This window comes from Mobula hypostoma, chromosome 8, assembly GCF_963921235.1.
Source record: "Mobula hypostoma chromosome 8, sMobHyp1.1, whole genome shotgun sequence".
Classification (NCBI taxonomy): Eukaryota; Metazoa; Chordata; class Chondrichthyes; order Myliobatiformes; family Myliobatidae; genus Mobula; species Mobula hypostoma.
In genome coordinates, this window is record NC_086104.1 from 108,181,823 (window position 1) to 108,205,124 (window position 23,302).

The 23,302-nt window shown below is 44.6% G+C and overlaps 1 protein-coding gene across 5 annotated transcripts in view; it reads right to left on the bottom strand.

Annotated features, from left to right (window-relative positions):
- The window catches only part of sytl3 (synaptotagmin-like 3), a 134,649-nt gene that overhangs the window by 24,110 nt on the left and 87,237 nt on the right, over window positions 1-23,302 (bottom strand). For 4 of the 5 annotated variants that reach the window (XM_063056581.1, XM_063056580.1, XM_063056579.1 and 1 more), the window contains exons 6-8: window positions 20,396-20,444; window positions 14,068-14,140; window positions 2,992-3,119 (exon numbers count right to left, since the gene is read on the bottom strand). In XM_063056581.1, coding sequence (XP_062912651.1) covers window positions 2,992-3,119; window positions 14,068-14,140; window positions 20,396-20,444 — 250 coding nt within the window. The remainder of the gene's footprint in view (window positions 1-2,991; window positions 3,120-14,067; window positions 14,141-20,395; window positions 20,445-23,302) is intronic. The other variant, XM_063056583.1, reaches the window with a different exon arrangement.

Below are 23,302 nucleotides of genomic sequence, written 5' to 3' on the forward strand. Positions count from 1 at the left end.
ACATTTCAGATCAATGTACCTGTCCAAATATGTTTTAAATGTTATTAATGTCTTAACCAGCTCCTCTGGCTGCTCAATCCATATACACACCACTCTTGTGAAAAACATGTCCTACAGATTCCCTATAAAGCTTTCCCCTCTCACTTTAAACCTAGACCTGCTAGGTTTAGACTCCTGTGAAACTGGGTGGTGGGTTGGAGATACGTCTCTATCCAAGGAGGTGTAAGGCTCTCCTTCCCTCCAATGGCCTGCAGGTCACCCTTGGGCAAGGTGTAGCACCTGCTTAGCCCCCGATCAGGGTCACTTAAAGCCAAGGCAAATCACTTCCATACAAAAATTTGCCAAGAGCAATCATGGTCATGGAAAGACCATGATCACCCACGTCATACAACACAACACATGATCATCACGTCATACACAACACATGATGATCACGTCATACAACACAACACATGATGATTACGTCATACAACACAACACATGATGATCATGTCAAACAACACAACACATGATGATCACGTCAAACAACACAACACATGATGATCACGTCAAACAACACAACACATGATGATGTCAAACAACACAACACATGATGATCATGTCAAACAACACAACACATGGTGATCATGTCAAACAACACAACACATTATCATGTCAAACAACACATGATGATCACGTCATACAACACAACACATGATGATCATGTCAAACAACACAACACATGGTGATCATGTCAAACAACACAACACATTATCATGTCAAACAACACATGATGATCACGTCATACAACACAACACATGATGATCATGTCAAACAACACAACACATGATGATCATGTCAAACAACACAACACATTATCATGTCAAACACAACACATGATGATCACGTCATACAACACAACACATGATGATCATGTCAAACAACACAACACATGATGATGATGTCAAACAACACAACACATGGTGATCATGTCAAACAACACAACACATGGTGATCATGTCAAACAACACAACACATTATCATGTCAAACAACACATGATGATCACGTCATACAACACAACACATGATGATCATGTCAAACAACACAACACATGATGATCATGTCAAACAACACAACACATGATGATCATGTCAAACAACACAACACATTATCATGTCAAACACAACACATGATGATCACGTCATACAACACAACACATGATGATCATGTCAAACAACACAACACATGATGATGATGTCAAACAACACAACACATGGTGATCATGTCAAACAACACAACACATGATGATCATGTCAAACAACACAACACATTATCATGTCAAACAACACAACACATGATCATGTCAAACAACACAACACATTATCATGTCAAACACAACACATGATGATCACGTCATACAACACAACACATGATGATCATGTCAAACAACACAACACATGATGGTCATGTCAAACAACACAACACATTATCATGTCAAACACAACACATGATGATCACATCATACAACACAACACATGATGATCATGTCAAACAACACAACACATGATGATCACGTCATACAACACAACACATGATCACGTCATACAACACAACACATGATGATGATGTCAAACAACACAACACATGATGATCACATCATACAACACAACACATGATGATCATGTCAAACAACACAACACATGATGATCACGTCATACAACACAACACATGATCACGTCATACAACACAACACATGATGATCATGTCAAACAACACAACACATGATGATGATGATGTCATACAACACAACACATAATGATGATGATGCTCCTGGGGAAAATAATACTGTGACCATTCATCCTGTGTAGGGCCCTCAAGATTGTATACACCTCAGTAAAGTTACCCATCACTTTCCAGTCCCCCTTATGACTCACGTCCTCCAGACCCGGTAACATGGTGAGAATCCTTCCTGCAGCTTAACACATCCTTCCCATAGCTGGGTGACCAGAACTGCACACAATACGTTAAGTATGGTCTCACCAACGTCTTGTACGGCTGCAACATAACGTCACAACTCTTATACTCAATGCTTTGGCTGATGAATCATACCAATTGCTTCCTTCACCAGCCTGTGGCGCCACTTTCGGGGCACTGAGTACTGTACCCCTAGGACTCTGTTCTGCCACATTCTCTGTGGCCCTACCCTTTACTGCATATACCATACCCTGCCCTGGTATAGCTTGCCAGAGGACTGTGCTCACACCACTCTGAGTTAAGTTCCATCAGCCTTTGTTTGGTTCACTTCCCCAGCTGACTTGGAGCCTGTACTATTTCCCAGTTGTTCCTGTACTATTTCCCAGTTGTTCCTGAACTATTTCCCGGCTGTTCCTGTACTATTTCCCAGCTGTTCCTGAACTATTTCCCAGTTGTTCCTGTACTATTTCCCAGTTGTTCCTGAACTATTTCCCGGCTGTTCCTGTACTATTTCCCAGCTGTTCCTGTACTATTTCCCAGCTGTTCCTTTACTATTTCCCAGCTGTTCCTTTACTATTTCCCGGCTGTTCCTGTACCATTTCCCGACTGTTCCTGTACCATTTCCCAGCTGTTCCTGTACTATTTCCCGGTTGTTCCTGTACTATTTCCCAGTTGTTCCTGTACTATTTCCCAGCTGTTCCTGAACTATTTCCCAGTTGTTCCTGTACTATTTCCCAGTTGTTCCTGAACTATTTCCCGACTGTTCCTGTACTATTTCCCGGCTGTTCCTGAACTATTTCCCAGCTGTTCCTGAACTATTTCCCAGTTGTTCCTGTACTATTTCCCAGTTGTTCCTGTACTATTTCCCAGCTGTTCCTGAACTATTTCCCAGCTGTTCCTGTACTATTTCCCGGTTGTTCCTGTACTATTTCCCAGCTGTTCCTTTACTATTTCCCAGCTGTTCCTGGAGCTTTGACCCAGGTTGACACCGGTAGTGAACACAGAGAAAACGTTTCCAAGATCACCAAGCTATGTACCTTGCTCGCACTGGTTAAGGCTGTGTCGGATAGGCTTCTCTCTTTCTTCAGCTCACAAACTTTGGGTGCATAACTTGCTGAGAGCAGCTGGGTGTTCTTCGGTACATCTTCATGAGATTTAGATATTTCTGGAGAAAGACAAGTTTCAGCAATAAAGCAGAGATTTCATTTTATTCAAGCTTCCTTTGATAATCTCACTCTGGTTGAGAAGATAGAATCGAATTTAATGCTTTTTCCCCCCGTCACATACTTGAAAATCCACCAGCCACTGATCACAAGAGTCGATGTTTTCCCTGGCTGTGTCTCTTTGCGCAGCCCCATTTTGAGTTGCGGTCAGAAAGCTGGAGTAAGTTATGGCAGCTCAGTAGCGTAGTGGTCAGCACAACGCTTTACAGTACCAGTGGCCCAGGATCAATTCCTGCCGCTCTTTGCAAGGAGTTTGTAGGTTTTCCAATGACTGCGTGGGTTTCCTCCGGATGCTCTGGTTTCCTCCCACAGTCCAAAGACGTACCCGTTGATAGATTAATGGTCATTGTAAATTGTCTTGTAGTTAGGCTATGGGGGTTTGGGGGGTGGCATGACTCAAAAGGGACAGAAGGGTCTACTCCATGCTGTATCTCAAGGAATAAATAAACCAAGTTGTGGTGAGAGGGACACTGCAGAGAGAGAGGGAGCAGTCTTCAGAGAAGGGAGTGGAGCAGGAGTAGTAGACAGAGATTAGATAGCCGGCATTGTACCAGGAGAGCCTCAAGGATACGAGCCTGGGAGTGTGGCTCCTCCTCTTAAACCCTTTCTACAGATAACTTCCATAAATGACTGCGCTTTCTGTGATGTGGCAGATTTCAGTAGCATCAGTGGTGTCGTGTAGGGCCTGTTTTTTAGGTCACTTGCATGGTGCTAGTGACGACCTCAAACACGATTCCCACTCTCTAGTCATAGAGAAGTACAACACAGAAATGTGCCCTTCAGCCCATCTAGTGTGTGCCGAACCATTTAAACTGCCTACTCCCATTGTCCATAGCCCTCCATGCCCCTACCATCCATCAACCTATCCGAACATTGCTTATATATTGAAATCAAGCTTGCTGGCAGCTCACTCTTGTCATCTTCAGAAGTTTTCGGATGACTCTGCCATAGTTGGATGCATCAGCAAGGGAGATGAGGCTGAGTACAGGGCTACGGTAGGAAACTTTGTCACATGGTATGAGCAGAATTATCTGCAGCTTAATGTGAAAAAGACTAAGGAGCTGTTGGTAGACCTGAGGAGAGCTAAGGTACCAGTGACCCCTGTTTCCATCCAGGGGGTCAGTGTGGACATAGTGGAGGATTACAAATACCTGGGGAAATGAATTGACAATAAACTAGACTGGTCAAAGAACACTGAGGCCGTCTACAAGAAGGGTCAGAGCCGTCTCTATTTCCTGAGGAGACTGAGGTCCTTTAACATCTGCCGGACAATGCTGAAGATGTTCTACGAGTCTGTGGTGGCCAGTGTGATCATGTTTGCTGTTGTGTGCTGGGGCTGCAGGCTGAGGGTAGCAGACACCAACAGAATCAACAAACTCATTCGTAAGGCCAGTGATGTTGTGGGGATGGAACTGGACTCTCTGACGGTAGTGTTTGAAAAGAGGATGCTGTCCAAGTTGCATGCCATCTTGGACAATGTCTCCCATCCACTACATAATGTACTGGTTGGGCACAGGAGTGCATTCAGCCAGAGACTCATTCCACCGAGATGCAACACAGAGTGTCATAGGAAGTCATTCCTGCCTGTGGCCATCAAACTTTACAACTCCTCCCTTGGAGGGTCAGACACTCTGAGCCAATAGGCTGGACCTGAACTTATTTCCTGGCATAATTTACATATTACTATTTAATTATTTATGGTGCAACTGTAACGAAAACCAATTTCCCTCAGGATCAATAAGGTATGACTATGACTATGACTATTCCACACTCTCACAAGCCTCTCCAATCAGAGAGGCAACCATCCACTACCACTCTCTGGCTTCTCCCACAAAGCCAACGTCTAATCTAATTTACCACCTCATTTTGAATGCTGAGCTACTGAACCTTCTTGTCCAAACTCCCATGTGGGACCTTGTCAAATGCCTTGCTGAAGTCCATGTAGACCATATCCACTGCCTTGCACTTTCCTGGTAACTTCCTCAAAAAGCTCTATAAATATTGGTTAGACATGACCCACCACGCACAAAGCCATGTTGACTATTAGAGCCTTTTTTAAACTGCGGAATAACATTGGCTATCCTCCAATCCTCTGGTACCTCCCGTCACTAAGGTTGATCTATATATATGTGAGCTAGGGCCATGGCAATTTCTGCATTTGCCTCCCATGGGGTCCAAGGGAATACCTTGTCAGGCCCTGGGGATTTATCCACTCTGATTTGGCTCAGGATAGCAAACACCTCATCCTCTGTAATCTGTACAGGGTCCATGAAGATGATGCACTTCGCCTCACTTCTATAGACTCAGTGTCCATCTCCTGAGTAAATAGACATGCAAATAATTTATTTAAGATCTCCCCCATCTGTTTGGCTCCACACATAGATTACCATTCTGATCTTCCAGAGGACCAGGTTTGTCCCTTGCAGTTCTTGAGCCGTTAGCATATCTGTAGAATCCCTTTAGGATTCTCCTTCACTTGACCGCTAGAGCAACTTCGTGCCTTATTTTAGCTCTCCTGATTTCTTTAAGTGTTCTTTTGCATTTCTTGATCTCCATAAGTACCTCATTTGTTCCTACCTGCTATGCGCCTCCTTTTTACTCTTAACCTGGGCCTCAACATGTCTTGAAAACTAAGGTCGCCTACACTTATTATCTTTACCTTTCATTCTTACAGGCACAGAAAAGCTTTGTACTCTCAAATTTTCACTTTTGAAGGCCTCCCACATTCCAAGTATGCCTTTGCTAGAAAAGCAACCTGCCCCAGTCCACACTAGCCAGTTCATTTCTGATACCAACAAAATTGGCTTTTCTCCAATTAAGAATCTCAGCCTGCAGGCCAGACCTACCTTTTTGCATATTTACTTTGAAACTAATGGCATTCTGATTATTAGACACAAAGTGTTCCCCTACACAAACACCTGTCACCTGCTCTGTCTCATTCCCTAACAGCAGATCCAGCATCGCATACTTTCTCGTTGCGACTTCTACATACTGATGCAGGAAACTTTCCTAAACACAAGTCTCAGGGCTTGCCAGAGCAACCGTAACAGGATGGAGGCAGCATCCACTTTGATTGCCTCAAAGCACCATAATATCTCCCCAACATACAACTGACATGACCAGGTACAAGCTGTGGAAAGCCATCTCACATGCAAAGAGGTAAATCTGGACCAAACTTGAATCACAGAAAAACGCTTGAATACTATCACCTCCTTTGAAATAAAGCCAAGTGACATATGCCTTTATCACACCGCCCCCCCCCAGTCAGTACGTTCCAGATTGCAACCAGCTCTTCCTCAGATTTCCTCTGACCCTCTTACTCCTCTCCTTAAACCTTATCCCACTCGTCTTAGACGCCTCTGAACAGACAGGACATGGGGCTCCTTCACCAAACCCCACAGCCCCCGATGACCCTGTGATTTCAGTCCCTGAGGCTGATGTGAGAGAATCGTTCAGGAGGGCGAACCCAGGGAAACACCTGGTCCAGGCGGTGTACCTGGCTGAGTACTGAAGACCTGTGCTAATCATCAGGATGGAGTGTTCACTGATATCCTTAACCTCTCACTTTGGCAGTCAGAGGTACCCACCTGCTTCAAGCAAGCTTTAATCACACCAGTGTCCAAGAAAATCGTGGTAACCTGCCAGTAACTATCATCTAGTAGCACTGTGATGAAGTGCTTTGAGAGGTCGGGAGTGAAACATATCAACTCCTGCTTGAGGAGTGACTCCAACTGGATCCATTGCAATTTGCCCACCGTCACAACAGGTTAACAGCAGACGCTATTTCTCTGGCCCTGCCCACAGCTCCAGAACATCTGAACAATGAAGGTTACTCTTCGTTGACTGTAGCTCTGCAGTGAACATTATCATCCCCTCAAAAGTAATCAATAAGCTCCAAGACCTTTGTGCAACAGGATCCTTGACTTCCTCAGTTGCAGACCCCATTCGGTTTAGATTGGCAATGACATCTCCTCCACAATCTCCATCAGCACAGCTGCACAACAAGGCTGTGTGCTTAGTCCCCTGATCTGCTCACTTTACACTTATGACTGTAAGGCTAAGTATGGCTCCAATGGAATATTTAAGTTTGCTAACCACACTACTGCTGTTGGTCAATCAAAAGTGGTGACAAATCAACATGTAGGAGGGAGGTGGGAAATCTAGTTGAATGGTTCCACAACACCAACCTCTCACTCAATGTCAGCAGAACCAAAGAGACTCAGATTTATTGGATACAGGAGGAGGAAATCGGGCAACCATGAGCCAGTCCTCGTCAGGGGATCCGAGGTAGAGATGGTCAGTAACTTGAAATTCCTTGATGAAGATCCATCCTGGGTCTAGCACGCAGTGCCATTACAAAGAAGGCTCAGCAGTGCTTCTACTTTCTTAGAAGTTTGCAAAGATTTGGCATGAAATCTAAAACTTTGACAAACTTCTATAGATGCATGGAGCAGAGTGAACTGACTAGTTACACTGTGACCTGTTCTGGAAACACCAATGCCTTTGAAAATCCTACAATCAGTAGAAGGCACAGCCCAGTCCATCGTGGGTAAAGTCCTTCCCACTAATGAGCACATCAACAAGGAGCGCTGTTGCAGGAAAGCAGTATTGATTATCAAAGAGGCCCACCATCCAGGCCCTGATCTTTTCTCACTGCTGCCATCAGGAAGGAAGTACGTCGTTCAGAAACAGTTCTGCTTCTCTAACTATGGAATCCCTGATTACTACTGCACTCTCCTTCTCCCCCCCTTCCCTTCTGAGTCAAAGAGCCAGACTCAGTGCCAGAGACCTGTCACTTGGCTTTCCCCGGTAAATCATCACATCAACAGCATCCAAAGTGGTACACTCGTTATTGAGGGAAACGGACACAGAGGTACTCTGCACTGTCAGCCTATTCCCGTTCCCCTCCTGACAGTCACCCAGGTACCTGCCTCCTGAACTACCCCGATGTTGTTCCTATCTATCACCTGTCACCTCCTACTTCTCTCCATTGAGCTGCAGCTCCAGTTCCTGAACACGGTCTGTCGGGAGCTGCTTCTGAAAGCACTTCGTGCACATCTGATCAGAGAGACTGGAGTCTCACATCTGACATGAAGAAAATACCACTGACCCCAGACCCATTCTCACTCCACCAGCCAGGCAGTGATAGACCCCAGACCCATTCTCACTATTAGACCCCGGACCCATTCCCACTATTAGACCCCGGACCCATTCCCACTGTTAGACACCGGACCCATTCCCACTATTAGACCCCGGACCCATTCCCACTATTAGACCGCGGACCCATTCCCACTATTAGACCCCGGACCCATTCTCACTATTAGACCCCGGACCCATTCCCACTATTAGACCCCGGACCCATTCTCACTATTAGACCCCGGACCCATTCCCACTATTAGACCCCGGACCCATTCGCACTATTAGACCCCGGACCCATTCGCACTATTAGACCCCGGACCCATTCCCACTATTAGACCCCGGACCCATTCTCACTATTAGACCCCGGACCCATTCGCACTATTAGACCCCGGACCCATTCTCACTATTAGACCCCGGACCCATTCCCACTATTAGACCCCGGACCCATTCTCACTATTAGACTCCGGACCCACTCTCACTATTAGACCCCGGACCCATTCTCACTCCACCAACTGGGCACTAACAGACCCCAGACCCACACTCACCCCCCAGTCGGGCACTAATAGACAAAAAAGAAGGAAACTTAACTGAAATTTTAATAGAAACTGCAGTATCTGCTCTTCTCACCAAAGGCTCAACCCACCTCTCTAAATCTGCCCACTCACACAACGGTCACTTCACTTAGATATTTTTGACTACTGCCTTATAAGTTGCCATATCTCAAACCAGCCAAAAGTTCCTGAAAGGCCCCATTTGCTTTTTAAGCTAGCGCTTATTCCTTTAAACACGAGACTGCTAACATTGAGTGATAGGTTTACCGTGTAAAACGTGAAACCTTTGCACAGGGGCTCTGCGGGGCGGGGCTGTGCTGGACCGGCATCTCCTGGTCTATCAGTGAGGCCACAGTGGACTGCTCCCGCACAGAGCAACATCCACTCTGCCAGCACCTTTAACACAGAGCTATCACGTAGTACCTGAGACTGGACTGGGGGAACACAGTATTGTCTTGTTCACCTTTCAGAACTTGCAATAACTCACACAGAATAAACTTTCAAATGCTGTCCATTTACAAGTAGAGTACGCTGAGTTTCAATCAAGTCAAGTCAGGATTATTGCTCATTTAACTATATACAGTACATAGAAACATAGAAACATAGAAGACAGGTGCAGGAGTAGGCCATTAGGCCCTTCGAGCCTGCACCGCCATTTATTATGATCATGGCTGATCATCCAACTCAGAACCCCGCCCCAGCCTTCCCTCCATACCCCCTGATCCCCGTAGCCACAAGGGCCATATCTAACTCCCTCTTAAATATAGCCAATGAACTGGCCTCAACTGTTTCCTGTGGCAGGGAATTCCACAGATTCACCACTCTCTGTGTGAAGAAGTTTTTCCTAATCTCGGTCCTAAAAGGCTTCCCCTTTATCCTCAAACTGTGACCCCTCATTCTGGACTTCCCCAACATCGGGAACAATCTTCCTGCATCTAGCCTGTCCAATCCCTTTAGGATTTTATACGTTTCAATCAGATCCCCCCTCAATCTTCTAAATTCCAACGAGTACAAGCCCAATTCATCCAGTCTTTCTTCATATGAAAGTCCTGCCATCCCAGGAATCAATCTGGTGAACCTTCTTTGTACTCCCTCTATGGCAAGGATGTCTTTCCTCAGATTAGGGGACCAAAACTGCACACAATACTCCAGGTGTGGTCTCACCAAGGCCTTGTACAACTGCAGTAGTACCTCCCTGCTCCTGTACTCAAATCCTCTCGCTATAAATGCCAGCATACCATTCGCCTTTTTCACCGCCTGCTGTACCTGCATGCCCACTTTCAATGACTGGTGTATAATGACACCCAGGTCTCGTTGCACCTCCCCTTTTCCTAATCGGCCACCATTCAGATAATAATCTGTTTTCCTATTTTTGCCACCAAAGTGGATAACTTCACATTTATCACATTTAAATTGCATCTGCCATGAATTTGCCCACTCACCCAACCTATCCAAGTCACCCTGCATCCTCTTAGCATCCTCCTCACAGCTAACACTGCCACCCAGCTTCGTGTCATCCGCAAACTTGGAGATGCTGCATTTAATTCCCTCATCCAAGACATTAATATATACTGTAAACAACTGGGGTCCCCGCACTGAGCCTTGCGGTACCCCACTAGTCACCGCCTGCCATTCTGAAAAGGTCCCGTTTATTCCCCCTCTTTGCTTCCTGTCTGCTAACCAATTCTCCATCCACATCAATACCTTACCCCCAATACCATGTGCTTTAAGTTTGCACACTAATCTCCTGTGTGGGACCTTGTCAAAAGCCTTTTGAAAATCCAAATATACCACATCCACTGGTTCTCCCCCATCCACTCTACTAGTTACATCCTCAAAAAATTCAGTGAGATTCGTCAGACATGATTTTCCTTTCACACATCCATGCTGACTTTGTCTGATGATTTCACCGCTTTCCAAATGTGCTGTTATCACATCTTTGATAACTGACTCCAGCAGTTTCCCCACCACCGACGTTAGGCTAGCTGGTCTATAATTCCCCGGTTTCTCTCTCCCTCCTTTTTTAAAAAGTGGGGTTACATTAGCCACCCTCCAATCCTCAGGAACTAGTCCAGAATCTAACGAGTTTTGAAAAATTATCACTAATGCATCCACTATTTCTTGGGCTACTTCCTTAAGCACTCTAGGATGCAGACCATCTGGCCCTGGGGATTTATCTGCCTTCAATCCCTTCAATCCCTTCAATTTACCTAACACCACTTCCCTACTAACATGTATTTCGCTCAGTTTCTCCATCTCACTGGACCCTCTGTCCCCTACTATTTCTGGAAGATTATTTATGTCCTCCTTAGTGAAGACAGAACCAAAGTAATTATTCAATTGGTCTGCCATGTCCTTGCTCCCCATAATCAATTCACCTGTTTCTGTCTGTAGGGGACCTACATTTGTCTTTACCAGTCTTTTCCTTTTTACATATCTATAAAAGCTTTTACAGTCAGTTTTTATGTTCCTTGCCAGTTTTCTCTCATAATCATTTTTCCCCTTCCTAATTAAGCCCTTTGTCCTCCTCTGCTGATCTCTGAATTTCTCCCAGTCCTCAGGTGAGCCACTTTTTCTGGCTAATTTGTATGCTTCTTCTTTGGAATTGATACTATCCCTAATTTCTCTTGTCAGCCACGGGTGCACTACCTTCCTTGATTTATTCTTTTGCCAAACTGGGATGAAGAATTGTTGTAGTTCATCCATGCAACCTTTAAATGCTTGCCATTGCATATCCACCGTCAATCCTTTAAGTGTCATTTGCCAGTCTATCTTAGCTAATTCACGTCTCATACCTTCAAAGTTACCCCTCTTTAAGTTCGGAACCTTTGTTTCTCAATTAACTATGTCACTCTCCATCTTAATGAAGAATTCCACCATATTATGGCCACTCTTACCCAAGGGGCCTCTCACGTCAAGATTGCTAATTAACCCTTCCTCATTGCTCAAAACCCAGTCCAGAATAACCTGCTCTCTAGTTGGTTCCTTGACATGTTGGTTCAAAAAACCATCCCGCATACATTCCAAGAAATCCTCTTCCTCAGCACCTTTACCAATTTGGTTCACCCAATCTACATGTAGATTGAAGTCACTCATTATAACTGCTGTTCCTTTATTGCACACATTTCTAATTTCCTGTTTACGACCATCTCCGACCTCACTACTACTGTTAGGTGGCCTGTACACAACTCCCACCAGCGTCTTCTGCCCCTTAGTGTTACGCAGCTCTACCCATATCGATTCCACATCTTCCCGGCTTATGTCCTTCCTTTCTATTGCGTTAATCTCTTCTTTAACCAGCAACGCCACCCCACCTCCCCTTCCTTCATCTCTATCCCTCCTGAATATTGAATATCCCCGAACGTTGAGCTCCCATCCTTCGTCACCCTGGAGCCATGTCTCTGTGATCCCAACTATATCATAATCATTAATAACAATCTGCACTTTCAATTCATCCACCTTATTATGAATGCTCCTTGCATTGACACATAAAGCCTTCAGGCGCTCTTTTACAACTCTCTTAGCCCTTATACAATTATGTTGAAAAGTGGCCCTTTTTAATGCTTGCCCTGGATTTGTCGGCCTGCCACTTTTACTTTTCTCCTTAGTACTTTTTGCTTCTACCCTCACTTTACACCCCTCTGTCTCTCTGCACTGGTTCCCATCCCCCTGTTGTGAACTAACCTCCTCACGCCTAGCCTCTTTAATTTGATTCCCACCCCCCAACCATTCTAGTTTAAAGTCACCTCAGTAGCCCTCGCTAATCTCCCTGTCAGGATATTGGTCCCCCTAGGATTCAAGTGTAACCCGTCCTTTAACATATATAACCATATAACGTACATAGAAACGAGACATATCTCCAAATCAGGATGTAAAACACAAAGCACACATAACACATGATAACTTAAGAAGGTAAGGATAAAATCTACAGATGAATCACACATAAATAACAAACTAAAGTTATTTATTGTAAGGTACAGAACAGATTAATCAGTGATACTTCAAACACGATGCGGCAGAGAATATGCTGAGTTATAATTAACCATCTAGATTTTTGTCTCATAAGATGAGCACTAGCCTCCGCAGTATACAGGACATCTTCAAAGAGCAATGCCTCAAAAAAGTGGCATCGATCATTCAGGACCCCCACCACCCAGGACATGCCCTCTTCCCATTGCTACCATCAGGAAGGAGGTACAGAAGCCTGAAGGCACACACTCAGTGATGCAGGAACAGCTTCTTCCCTTCTGCCATCAGATTCCTAAATGGACATTGAACCCATCAACACTACCCACTCCATTTTTATTTCTGCTCTTTTTGACAGATAAATTAACTGTATAAGGCAGGGACAGGTTACACAGAATGACACAACCAGGTTGCAGGAATTGCGTATAGGAACATCTGTGCTGGGTATGGATTGGACACTCCTGAGTCCAAATGAGGAACACCCAAGAAGGTAGTGGAGATTGACAGAGCTAAGATCCTGTGGGACTTCCAAATACAGACTGATAGGCAGGTACTGGCCAACCAACCAGACACAGTAATACTGGACAAGGAACAGAAGAAAGCAATAGTAATAGATGTGGCAATCCTGAATGACAGTAACATCAGGAAGAAAGAATATGAGAAGCTGGAGAAATATCAGGGCTTGAAAGAGCAGATAGAAAAGATGTGGAAGGTTAAAGCCAGAGTAATCCCAGTGGTGATAGGGGCACTTGGAGCAGTAACACCTGAACTGGGAGAGTGGCTACAACAAATCCCAGAAACAACGTCTGAGATCTCAGCCCAGAAGAGCACACTACTAGGAACAGTGAGGATACCGCACTGAACCCTCAGGCTCCCAGGCCTCTGGTAGAGGACCCGAGATTGCGGGAAAAATACACAAACACACCACCCATAAGGGGTGAGGAAAATATATATATACATGCGCGCGCGCATGCGCGCGCACACACACACACACACACACACACACACACACACACACACACTTAATTCACAATTTTGTTTAATTATCGTGTATTGCGTTGTACCGCTGCTGCAAGGTTAATTAATTGCACAACGTATACCAGTGATATTAAACCTGATTCTGATAATAAGTAACATTACATCTAAGTGCTGTGAGCCACCAGATATTTAACTCTAGAAAGTAGGACTTTTAACCCAATATCTACATTTTAGGGATAGAGCTGGGACTACTTACGTCTGACACGGTCAGTAAGCGACCAGAACAAGTTCTCCATCGACCTATTGAATCCTTTCGAGTGCTTGTTATCCTAGGAATAGTCAAATCATCTTTCATCAATTGTGCTGTCTTTAACAATATTTATTTCTATATCAAGCATAGTTGCAAATTTATGGAACTTGTCATTTGTGATACCCAATTATCCACAGCAGCGTTAAAGTTGTAAACTTTGGAACAGCAATTCTGTGCTATCTTGGAAATATGGTAAATATGGAACTTCCCGTTTGTTTGGAATATTACTGTACTTCAAGTAATACTTGCTCAGGATCCAACCTGCTACAGCAGTATTTAAACAAGTAAGAAATATCAAGAACAAAGGAGAAAGAGGGCGCATCAAATAGGATGAAAATTCTGCCTAATCCGATTGTAATAATGATCAACAGAGAGGCCAGGCTCTGACAAAGGGTCATAAACCAGACATTGCTTCTCTCTCTACGGATGCTGATCGATCCGCTGGATGTTTCCAGCATCAGCAGTTCTTGGGAAGTTTGACTTTCTGCAAAGTGTGCATAAGGACGGAAAACCCAAAATTCCTGATGGATTTTATCAATGCCATAGAGTCATAAAGCATGGAAACAGGCCGTTCAGCCCACTGAGCCTGTGCTAACCATCAGATTCCTATTGATCACATCGAGATGCTGGACTACCATCGAGTCTAACAGTGGCATACAACTCTGCTGCAGTTTCCAGCAAGGACTCCTGCCAAACCTGCACCAGGTCAGCACCCTCTCCACGCACAGGCACAGCTGCTGAGTGGCAAGGAGGTTTCAGATACGCAACTACATTGCATTAAGCTAGTTCTAAGATTTCAAATATTTTCAATTATTTTTAGCTCTTTATTTTCCAAAATTGCAAGGATTATAATAGTTCTGCCTGTGTGTGCAACCATGTCCAACAAGAATGTCCAAGACAATGGCTCAGCTTGTGCTCTTTGTGTAGGGGGGGGGCGGGGGGGTGTTCACACAATCAGAGGAGATTTGCCGGGATCCTTCTTCTCCCGTAAAACCGCAGGTCACTAACACCAAGGATATCATAGAAACTGAGAGGGCCAGAAATACTCAGCAGGGCATGTAGCAGTTGTTGAGGAAGACAAAGTCAATGTCCTCTCATCAGAATCTCCCTCCACAGGTGCTGTCTGACCTGCTGAATACCTATGGCAGCAGTCGACAAGCTGATGGATGTGGTGAACACCGAGGCTAATAAGGTGGAAGGTTAGAAACATAGAAAACCTACAGCACAATACAGGCCCTTCGGCCCACAATGCTGTGCTGAACATGTACTTACTTTAGAAATTACCTAGGATTCTCCATAGCCCTCTATTATTCTAAGCTCCATGTACCTATCCAGGAGTCTCTTAAAAGACCCTATCGTATCCACCTCCACCACTGCTGCTGGCAGCTAGCAGGTTCTGCCTGAATGGAAGAGTGGACATCTGGGAAATGGAGGAAATGTGAGACAGGACTCCAGCAACCATGGTAGAAGGTGTATTTCCTAATAAAGGAGGATCTTTTAGTATTTCTGAAATGGGAGGTCTCATCTTGATGATAAATACAGCAGAGACACAGGAACGAAGAAAAGGAATGGCATGCTTCTAGGAGATGGGATGTAGTCTAGCTAGCAGTGAGAGTCAATAGTTCATAGTGGATACTGGTGGAAAGTCTTTGTCCTGAGGTGCAGACAGAGAGATCCAGAAAAGGGAGAGAAGTCCACGTAACGTTGAGAGCAGGATTGAAGTTCGTAGCGGTGGTGATGAAAGTAGTAAGTTCTGTATAATTACAGTGGAGAAAGGGATGGGGAGGGCAATACCTTTGGAATGAGGATTGTTACAAGAAGCTAACAATAAGATGGGCAAAGCTAGAGCCCTTGCGAATATGAATGGCTACGCATTTAGTTTGTGGAAAGTGGGAGGCATTGAAGAACGATAGGCACTGGGGGAGTAGTTAGCAACAGAGGGCCCTGGTGCACAAGTCCAAGGACCCCTGAATGTGTCAGATTGTTAGAAAGGCACATGGGATGCTGGCCTTCATTAGTCAGGCTGCTGAACACATGCTCCAACTTTATAAAACAATGGTCAGGCCGTAGTTGAAGAACTGAGTGCAGTTCTGGTCACCACGCTGCAGGAAGAATCTGCTAGTGCGATGGAGGTACAGAGGAGATTCAGCTGGAAGTTCTCTGGGATGGAGCTTTTCTTTTGTGAGAAGAGACTGGATAAATTGGGTCTGCTTTATCTGGAACAGTCGAGGTTAAGAGGGGATATAATTGAGGGGACATTGAAGTTGGGAAGGTATGGATAGCGTAGACTGTAGGAAACTTTCCCTGATATCAGAAGATGATAAAACTATAGGTTTAGAGTAAGGAGGAAGATAATTACGGGGAATTTGAGGAGGACTTTTTTTTCACCTAGAGAGACGTGAAGAAGCTATTGACAAAATTGAAGTATCCAGAGAAACACCTGAATCACCCAGGCATAGAAGGCTACTAGCCAAGTGCTAGGAGATGGATTAAAATGGAATGGTGTCCATTGGTTAGTGTGACAGGACAAATGGTCTGTCTCCATTCTGTATGACTCTATGATATTCTCTTGTCTTATTTCAAGTTTGCAGGACCTGAGGTACTTTGCTTCAAAATCACGACTGAACTGTGACAATTTACATCTGTGTGTCTTTTCCAATATCTCTGATACTGTTGGTTATAAAGGCAATCAAACATGGATGAAATTAACAACTCATAAACACAAGAGATTCTGCAGAAGCTTGAAATCCAAAGCAACAGGCAAAAAATACTGGAATAACTCAATAAGTCAGGGAGCAACTATGGAAATGAATAAACAGCTGGCGTTTGGGTCTCAGCCTGAAATGTCGACTGTTTATTCATTTCCATATTGTAAGTGCTGTCTGACCTGCTGAGTTCCTCCAGAATTGCATCTGTATTGCTCTAAAATGAAAACTCATTTGGCATCTATTTGCTTTTAATATAGAGTTTCTGATCTCTAGCGCCCCCTCGTGAGTGGAGGTGTAACACTGCCACCTGTTCCCCTCAGCCCACCCACACAAAAGAAGCAGGGACAGACAGGGCAGCCTGCTGTGCCATTCCACTGGATCATTGTTCATGCACCTCATCTATCAAGGAAGTTCCCGTCATACTGGGGAAGTTAGAGTCCCACACTAAAGGTGTTTTTCTGCACCTTTCCATAATTTGTCTGCATATCTGGGGTGGCATGGTAGCACAGAGGCTAGCACGTAATGACCTGGGTTCAATTTCCAGCACTGTCTGTAAGGAGTCTGCACATTCTCCCTGTGACTGTGTGGGTTTAATTTATATTTAACTGATGCTTCTCTTGTGAATGCTGCTTATGGGATGCTACGTGCCTGTGATGCTGCTGCAGGCAAGTACAGTGGATTCCAGTTCATTGGCCCATCGGGTTTAATTGGGACAACCGTTAAAAGAAGAAAACTAAACTGAGAAAACATTTATTTGGACACTGTGCCACTTCAATGGGACAGGAGACCGTTGCCCACAGTCTCTAACTGGCATCAGTCACCAGCACCTGTGTGGCTCTCAGGCACTACACCACGCTTAGAGAGATCAGTTAGTAACCAGCGCCCGTTGTGTGCGTTTGCATTCACAAAGCAGTGATTTTTGTCTCCGATAACTGGCAAGAAATAAGCAGCAAGACAATTCAGAACTGTTTTGCTCACTACAGTTTCAAGCATTCAGGCTTGGAGATGCCAGAAACGGCTGGGAGTGATTACGAAACGGTTTCATTACTTCACAAGTTAGGAATTATGATGGTATCGATGATCATCTTTGATGTTACAATGAAAATGAAGATTGTCTAAAGCATTGTATGAAGGCAGTCCATTATCGGTACAAGGTGTCTATGCTGATATTGTTCATTTACAGTCAACCAAAAGAACATGCAGATGAATTCCCCATTCAACTAATACAGTTTCAAACATAAGAACATAAGAACAAAAGAAATAGGAACAGGAGTAGGCCATCTGGCCCATTGAGCCTGCCCCACCATTCAATAAGATCATGGCTGATCTGTCCATAAACTCAGCTCCATCTACCTGCCTTTTCCCCACAACCCTTAATTCCCCTAATATGTAAAAATCTATCTAACTGTTTCTTAAATATATTTAGCGAAGAAGCCTCAACTGCTTCCCTGGGCAGAGAATTCCACAGATTCACCACTCGCTGGGAAAAACAGTTTCTCCTCATCTCCGTCCTAAACCTTCTCCCCTGAATCTTGAGGCAATGTCCCCTAGTTCTAGTCTCACCTACCAATGGAAACAACTTTCCCACTTCTATCTTATCTATCCCTTTCAAAATTCTGTATGTTTCTATAAGATCCCCTCTCATTCTTCTGAACTCCAGAGAGTATAGTCCCAGCCGACTCAATCTCTCCTCATAGATTAGTGACTAGTGACTAGATTAGTGACTGTGACTAGTGGTGTGCCACAGGGATCAGTGCTGGGTCCATTGTTATTTGTCATCTATATCAATGATCTGGATGATAATGTGGTAAATTGGATCAGTAAGTTTGCTGATGATACAAAGATTGGAGGTGTAGTAGACAGTGAGGAAGGTTTTCAGAGCCTGCAGAGGGACTTGGACCAGCTGGAAAAATGGGCTGAAAAATGGCAGATGGAGTTTAATACTGACAAGTGTGAGGTATTGCACGTTGGAAGGACAAACCAATGTAGAACATACAGGGTTAATGATAGGGCACTGAGGAGTGCAGTGGAACAGAGGGATCTGGGAATACAGATACAAAGTTCCCTAAAAGTGTCGTCACAGGTAGATAAGGTCGTAAAGAGAGCTTTTGGTACATTGGCCTTTATTAATCGAAGTATTGAGTATAAGAGCTGGAATGTTATGATGAGGTCGTATAAGGCATTGGTGAGGCCGAATCTGGAGTATTGTGTTCAGTTTTGGTCACCAAACTACAGGAAGGATTTAATAAGGTTGAAAGAGTGCAGAGAAGGTTTACAAGGATGTTGCCGGGACTTGAGGAACTCAGTTACAGAGAAAGGTTGAATAGGTTAGGACTTTATTCCCTGGAGTGTAGAAGAATGAGGGGAGATTTGATAGAGGTATATAAAATTATGATGGGTATAGATAGAGTGAATGCAAGCAGGCTTTTTCCACTGAGGCAAGGGGAGAAAAAAACCAGAGGACATGGGTTAAGGGTGAGGGGGGAAAAGTTTAAAGGGAACATTAGGGGGGGCTTCTTCACACAGAGAGTGGTGTGAGTATGGAATGAGCTGCCAGATGAGGTGGTAAATGCGGGTTCTTTTTTAACATTTAAGAATAAATTGGACAGATACGTGGATGGGAGGTGTATGGAGGGATATGGTCTGTGTGCAGGTCAGTGGGACTAGGCAGAAAATGGTTCGGCACAGCCAAGAAGGGCCAAAGGTCCTGTTTCTGTGCTGTAGTTTCTATGGTTCTATGGATTAACCCCTTCATCCCTGGGATCAACCAGGTGAACCTCCTCTGCACTACCTCCAAAGCCAGTATATCCTTCCTTAAGTGTGGAGACCAGAACTGCACGCAGTACTCCTGGTGCGGTCTCACCAGTACCCTGTGTAGTTGCAGCAGGACCTCCCTGCTCTTGAATTCAATCCCTCTAGCAATGAAGGCCAACATTCCGTTTGCCTTCTTAATAACCTGTTGTACCTGCAAGTTAATTTTTTGCGATTCATGCACAAGCACTGTACTGTAGAGGTTTTGGTAGTGTTCTAATTCATTCTGTATTTCACTTAAAGAGATAATTTATTACTCAGTTAAACAGTAGTTTTTCCTTTTTATACTTTGTAACTACTTCTATGAAACTTTGGCTAATTGGAGCAGCCGTTTAATTGAGACAAAATGTACTGTGTCCCAATTAACTAGGATTCACTGTATTTCACACATGTGCTTGTGTATCTAACAGCAAACTTGACTTTGATGGCCACCCTGATGGACTGCTTTATAACTTATGTCTCAGCTCCTTCAATTCATCTGACAGAACTTCATACCTTTTCCCACCTCAGTTATAAGTTAACATATCCCAAAGGTCAGCTCAGCACTGACTCTTCCGCTTGGAGGTGCACTTTACGGACCACGGATGAAGGTGAGCACAAGGGCTCCCTAATAGGTTTGTGTCTGACAATGCCACCTCTGGGCCAGCTCAGGTAGGAAGCAGAGCACAAGCGGAGGAGGAAGATGGGCTTGGAACATTGCCACACGTGGGTTTGAAGCAGATCATATCACATTTGTCAATGCAGTTTTACATTACCAGTAGACATCCTGTAGGCGGGGGAGTCGGGGGTACAATGGCGATACTGCTGGAAAAGAGAAACAATAATTAAATAGGAGCTTGTCAAAAGTCGAAACACGTCCGTGTGATTCATTACAGCGGTGAGAAGGTTTGCAACCACTCCATCGCTCACCAACAGATAACCTCCAGCAGGTTCACAAATATTGGAAGACTGTAGCGCAAACCAGGTTTCACCAAAGCAAGTTTATATGAACAAAGAGGACTCCAGCTTCTGTCATCAATGTGGCTTTACCGTCATTCAGACTGCTTTATTTCTATTCCCTTCTGAATCATTTGGATCCGACTCCCGGCTCTTAAACCAGTTGTTACTTTGCCAGCTTTGGCCTGTTCCTTGTCACAGACATTGTCTCTGTTCTTCCCACCCCCACTGATCTTCTGACCTTCCTGAACCTGAAACACCAGCTGTTTCTCTCCCCACAGCTCGCCTGGCCTGTTGAACATCTTTGGACATGGAAAGAAAATTGTTTTGTTGCTTAAAGTTCAATGACTCCGTGACACCGATAAATTGTTCTCCAGTTTAAGACCACAGCTGGGTGCTTCTTATGAGACAGAGAAACCTATTCGGAAAAGGTGCTTCTTAAATGCGAGGGACTGGAAAAAGTTGCTGTTCAGAATGTCCTGGGCACCCTTACACACAAATCACTAACATGAACACGCAGGGATAGACACCAATGATCAGAAAGCCAACAGATACAGCAGCCCTGTCAGAGGATTATAGTACATAGGAAAGGATGCCTTACCACAGTTATGTAGGGTCTTGGACAGAGCCCTATACAACTACAGTACGACATCACTATCTTTGTACTCTATTCCTCTTGCGTCTGAAGAACTGAGTAACTTTGGGGGGCGGGGAGGAGAGAGAGAGAGAGAGAGAGAAAACAAAAGAGAGCAGCAAAGAATTACCAGGTTGATTTCTGGATGTGTCTCCCCTTAGAGGGGAGATCCAGAATACTGGACCTGTACACTAGAGTCTGGAAGACTGAAACAAGCAAAACTCACATGGGTCTTGAAAGGGTAAAAAAGGGCAGGTTTTGCCCGGCTGAGGGCCTGGAACCTGGGGCCACGGTCTCAGATGAACGGGGTCAGCAATTGGGACTGAGATGAGGAGAAAGTCCCTCACCCCAAGGGTGGTGAATCTTTGGTATTGTCAACGACAGAGGCGGAGGAAGCCCAGCCACTGAGTCAGTTCAGGGACAGAAAATATTGTACGAGGGGAATCTGGGATTGCCGCAGGAGGTGCAAGATCACTCCTGTTTTATGGAAACAAGAACTAATGGAATTATGATCACTAGATCAAGAATGTTACCCTACACACACTTTAGTCACCTGCACTCTCATTCCCCAATAGGATATCCAGTATCACATCTCTCTAGATGAGACCTCTATATACTAATTAAGGAAACTTTCCTAAACACATTTGACAAACTCTATCCCATCTAGCCCTTTTACAGTATGGGAGTCCCAGTCAATATGTGGAAATTTTAAATGATCTACTATCACAATCTTATGTTTCTTGCAACTGTCTAAGATCTCCCCACAAATTTGCTCACCTAAATCCCACTGACTATTGGATGGTCTATAATATAATCCTATGAATATGGTCATCCCTTTTTCATTCTTCAGATCCACCCATATAGTCTCAGTTGACAAGCCCTCTAGTCTGTCTTGTCTGAGCACTGTCGTGACATTTTCCCTGACTAGTAATGCCAACCCTCCCCCTTTAATCTCTTCCACTCTATCGCGTCTAAAAACAACAGAATCTGGATCACTGAGCAGCCAGTCCTGTCCGTCCTGCAACCAAGTCTCACTAATGGCTACAATGTCATAATTCCACGTGCTGATCCATGTTCTAACCTTATTTGCCTTGCCTACAATTTTCCTAGCATTAAAATAGATACAACTCAGGACATTAGTCACATCATGCTCAATCTTTCAACTCCTGACTTTGTATGTAGTGTTAACAACATCTTTTCCCACAGTCACTCCACTATCTGCCCTGGCACTCTGGCTCCCATCCCCCTGCAACTCTTAAATCCCACCCCCCAGCGTCCACCTTGTAGCACTATCAAGCCTTCCCACAAGGATATTTGTCCCCCTCCAGTTCAGGTATAAACCTTCCCATCTATACAGGTCCCACCTTCCCTTGAATAGAGCCCATATGATGTAAAAATCTGAAGCCCTCCCTCCTTCCCTATCTCCTTAGCCATGTGTTAAACTGTGTCAGCTTCCTATTTCTAGCCTCAAAAGCACATGACATGTGTGGCAATCCTGAGACCACAACCCTGCAAGTCCAATCCTTTAACTTTCTGAACACCCTTCCTGCCTATGGCATTGGCACCAACATGACCTCTGGCTGCTCACCCTCCCCATTAATGATGCTACAGTCTCGATCTGAGATGTTCCTAACCATGGCATCTGGGAGGCAACATACCATCTGGTAATCTTGCTCTCGTCCACAGAACCTCCTGTCTGTTCCCTGAACCAATGAATCCCTATCACAACGGCTCTCTTCTTCTGTCCCCATCCCTTCTAATCAGACTCTGTCTAAACGCTGGTAGACCCTGTCCCTCAGAATCCCCTCCAGACTTGTTAAAGGGACACTTAATTGGGCACGGTATGGAAACAAGAGAAAACGGGATTAATGTGGACAGGCAAAAAAGATCAGCATGGACATTCACATGGAACAGGCCCTCTGGCCCATAATGCTTGGCTGAGATATCTACACTAATTAGACCCAATCTCTTCTGTCCGGACATGGCCCGCACCCTCTGTTCTCTGTATATTCATAGGCCTATCTATGTGGTGGGCCAATGAGCCTGTTTCTGTGTACTGTACAAGTCTCAGACTCTCCATGAAAGGCTGAAT